Below are 916 nucleotides of genomic sequence, written 5' to 3'. Positions count from 1 at the left end.
TAAGTTGACTTCTGTGTCATCTGGTCATACAAGTACACTTCTGGTGATGATATGTTCAGCTCTTGATTTGCATTAGATATTTTCACAACTCACTGCACATGCAATTTGCTTCTATCATTGAGTGCTTTGCATAGGCCCCTGGAGGCCCAGATCAGCTGTTCAGGTTTTATAAAATGGGCCTTTGCAGTGTGAGCTGTGCTGCATCAGGCAGGCAAGGGCACCAAGATGATGTCGCAGACACAGGTCCTTATAACCTTGTTGCTCTGGGTCTCAGGTGAGAAATTTTTAAGTGCTTTTGGAGTAATATCTTTCTATAGTTAAAAATTAATTTTAAGATGTACTGCGAAATACTGGCTGTTTACAAAATAGACCCAATTGTGTGCTGACATGTAATACTATTAGAAAGCACATTTTAAATTACATATTTCAATGTGTCTATGATAAAGTGTGTGTGTATCATCATTATCTATTTGTGTTTGCAGGTGCCTGTGGGGACATTGTGATGACCCAGTCTCCAGACTCCTTGTCTGTGTCTCCAGGACAAAGGGTCGACATGAGGTGCAGGGCCAGTCAGAGTGTTAGCAATGAGTTATCCTGGTACCAGCAAAAACCAGGACAGGCTCCTAAGCTGCTGATCTATGCAGCATCCAACAGAGCATCTGTGGTCCCTGACCGATTCAGTGGCAGTGGATCTGGGACAGATTTCACTCTCACCATCAGCAGCCTCCAGGCTGAAGATGTGGCCGTTTATTACTGTCTGCAGCATTATAATAATCCTCCCACAGTGCATCAGGCTCGAACACAAACCTCCTCCCCAAACCATGGGTCAGTGAGTCTCTTCTGCACCAGCTGCTTCCTCTTACACAGTCTTGAACATTCACATTCCTCTATCTACCAGAGAGGTCATATTTCCTGA

At 44.1% G+C, this 916-nt stretch overlaps 1 gene segment (V, D, J or C); it reads left to right on the top strand.

Moving 5' to 3' along the window:
* The first annotated feature begins 225 nt into the window (after nucleotides 1-225).
* Nucleotides 226-916, top strand: LOC124239647 (immunoglobulin kappa variable 4-1-like). The segment is given in 2 exon segments: nucleotides 226-274; nucleotides 483-916. Coding segments are annotated over 2 exon segments (483 nt in total).

This window comes from Equus quagga, chromosome 5, assembly GCF_021613505.1.
Source record: "Equus quagga isolate Etosha38 chromosome 5, UCLA_HA_Equagga_1.0, whole genome shotgun sequence".
Taxonomy (NCBI): Eukaryota; Metazoa; Chordata; class Mammalia; order Perissodactyla; family Equidae; genus Equus; species Equus quagga.
The sequence above is the reverse complement of the archived record's forward strand: the minus strand, read 5'-3'. Positions and strand labels throughout refer to the sequence as shown.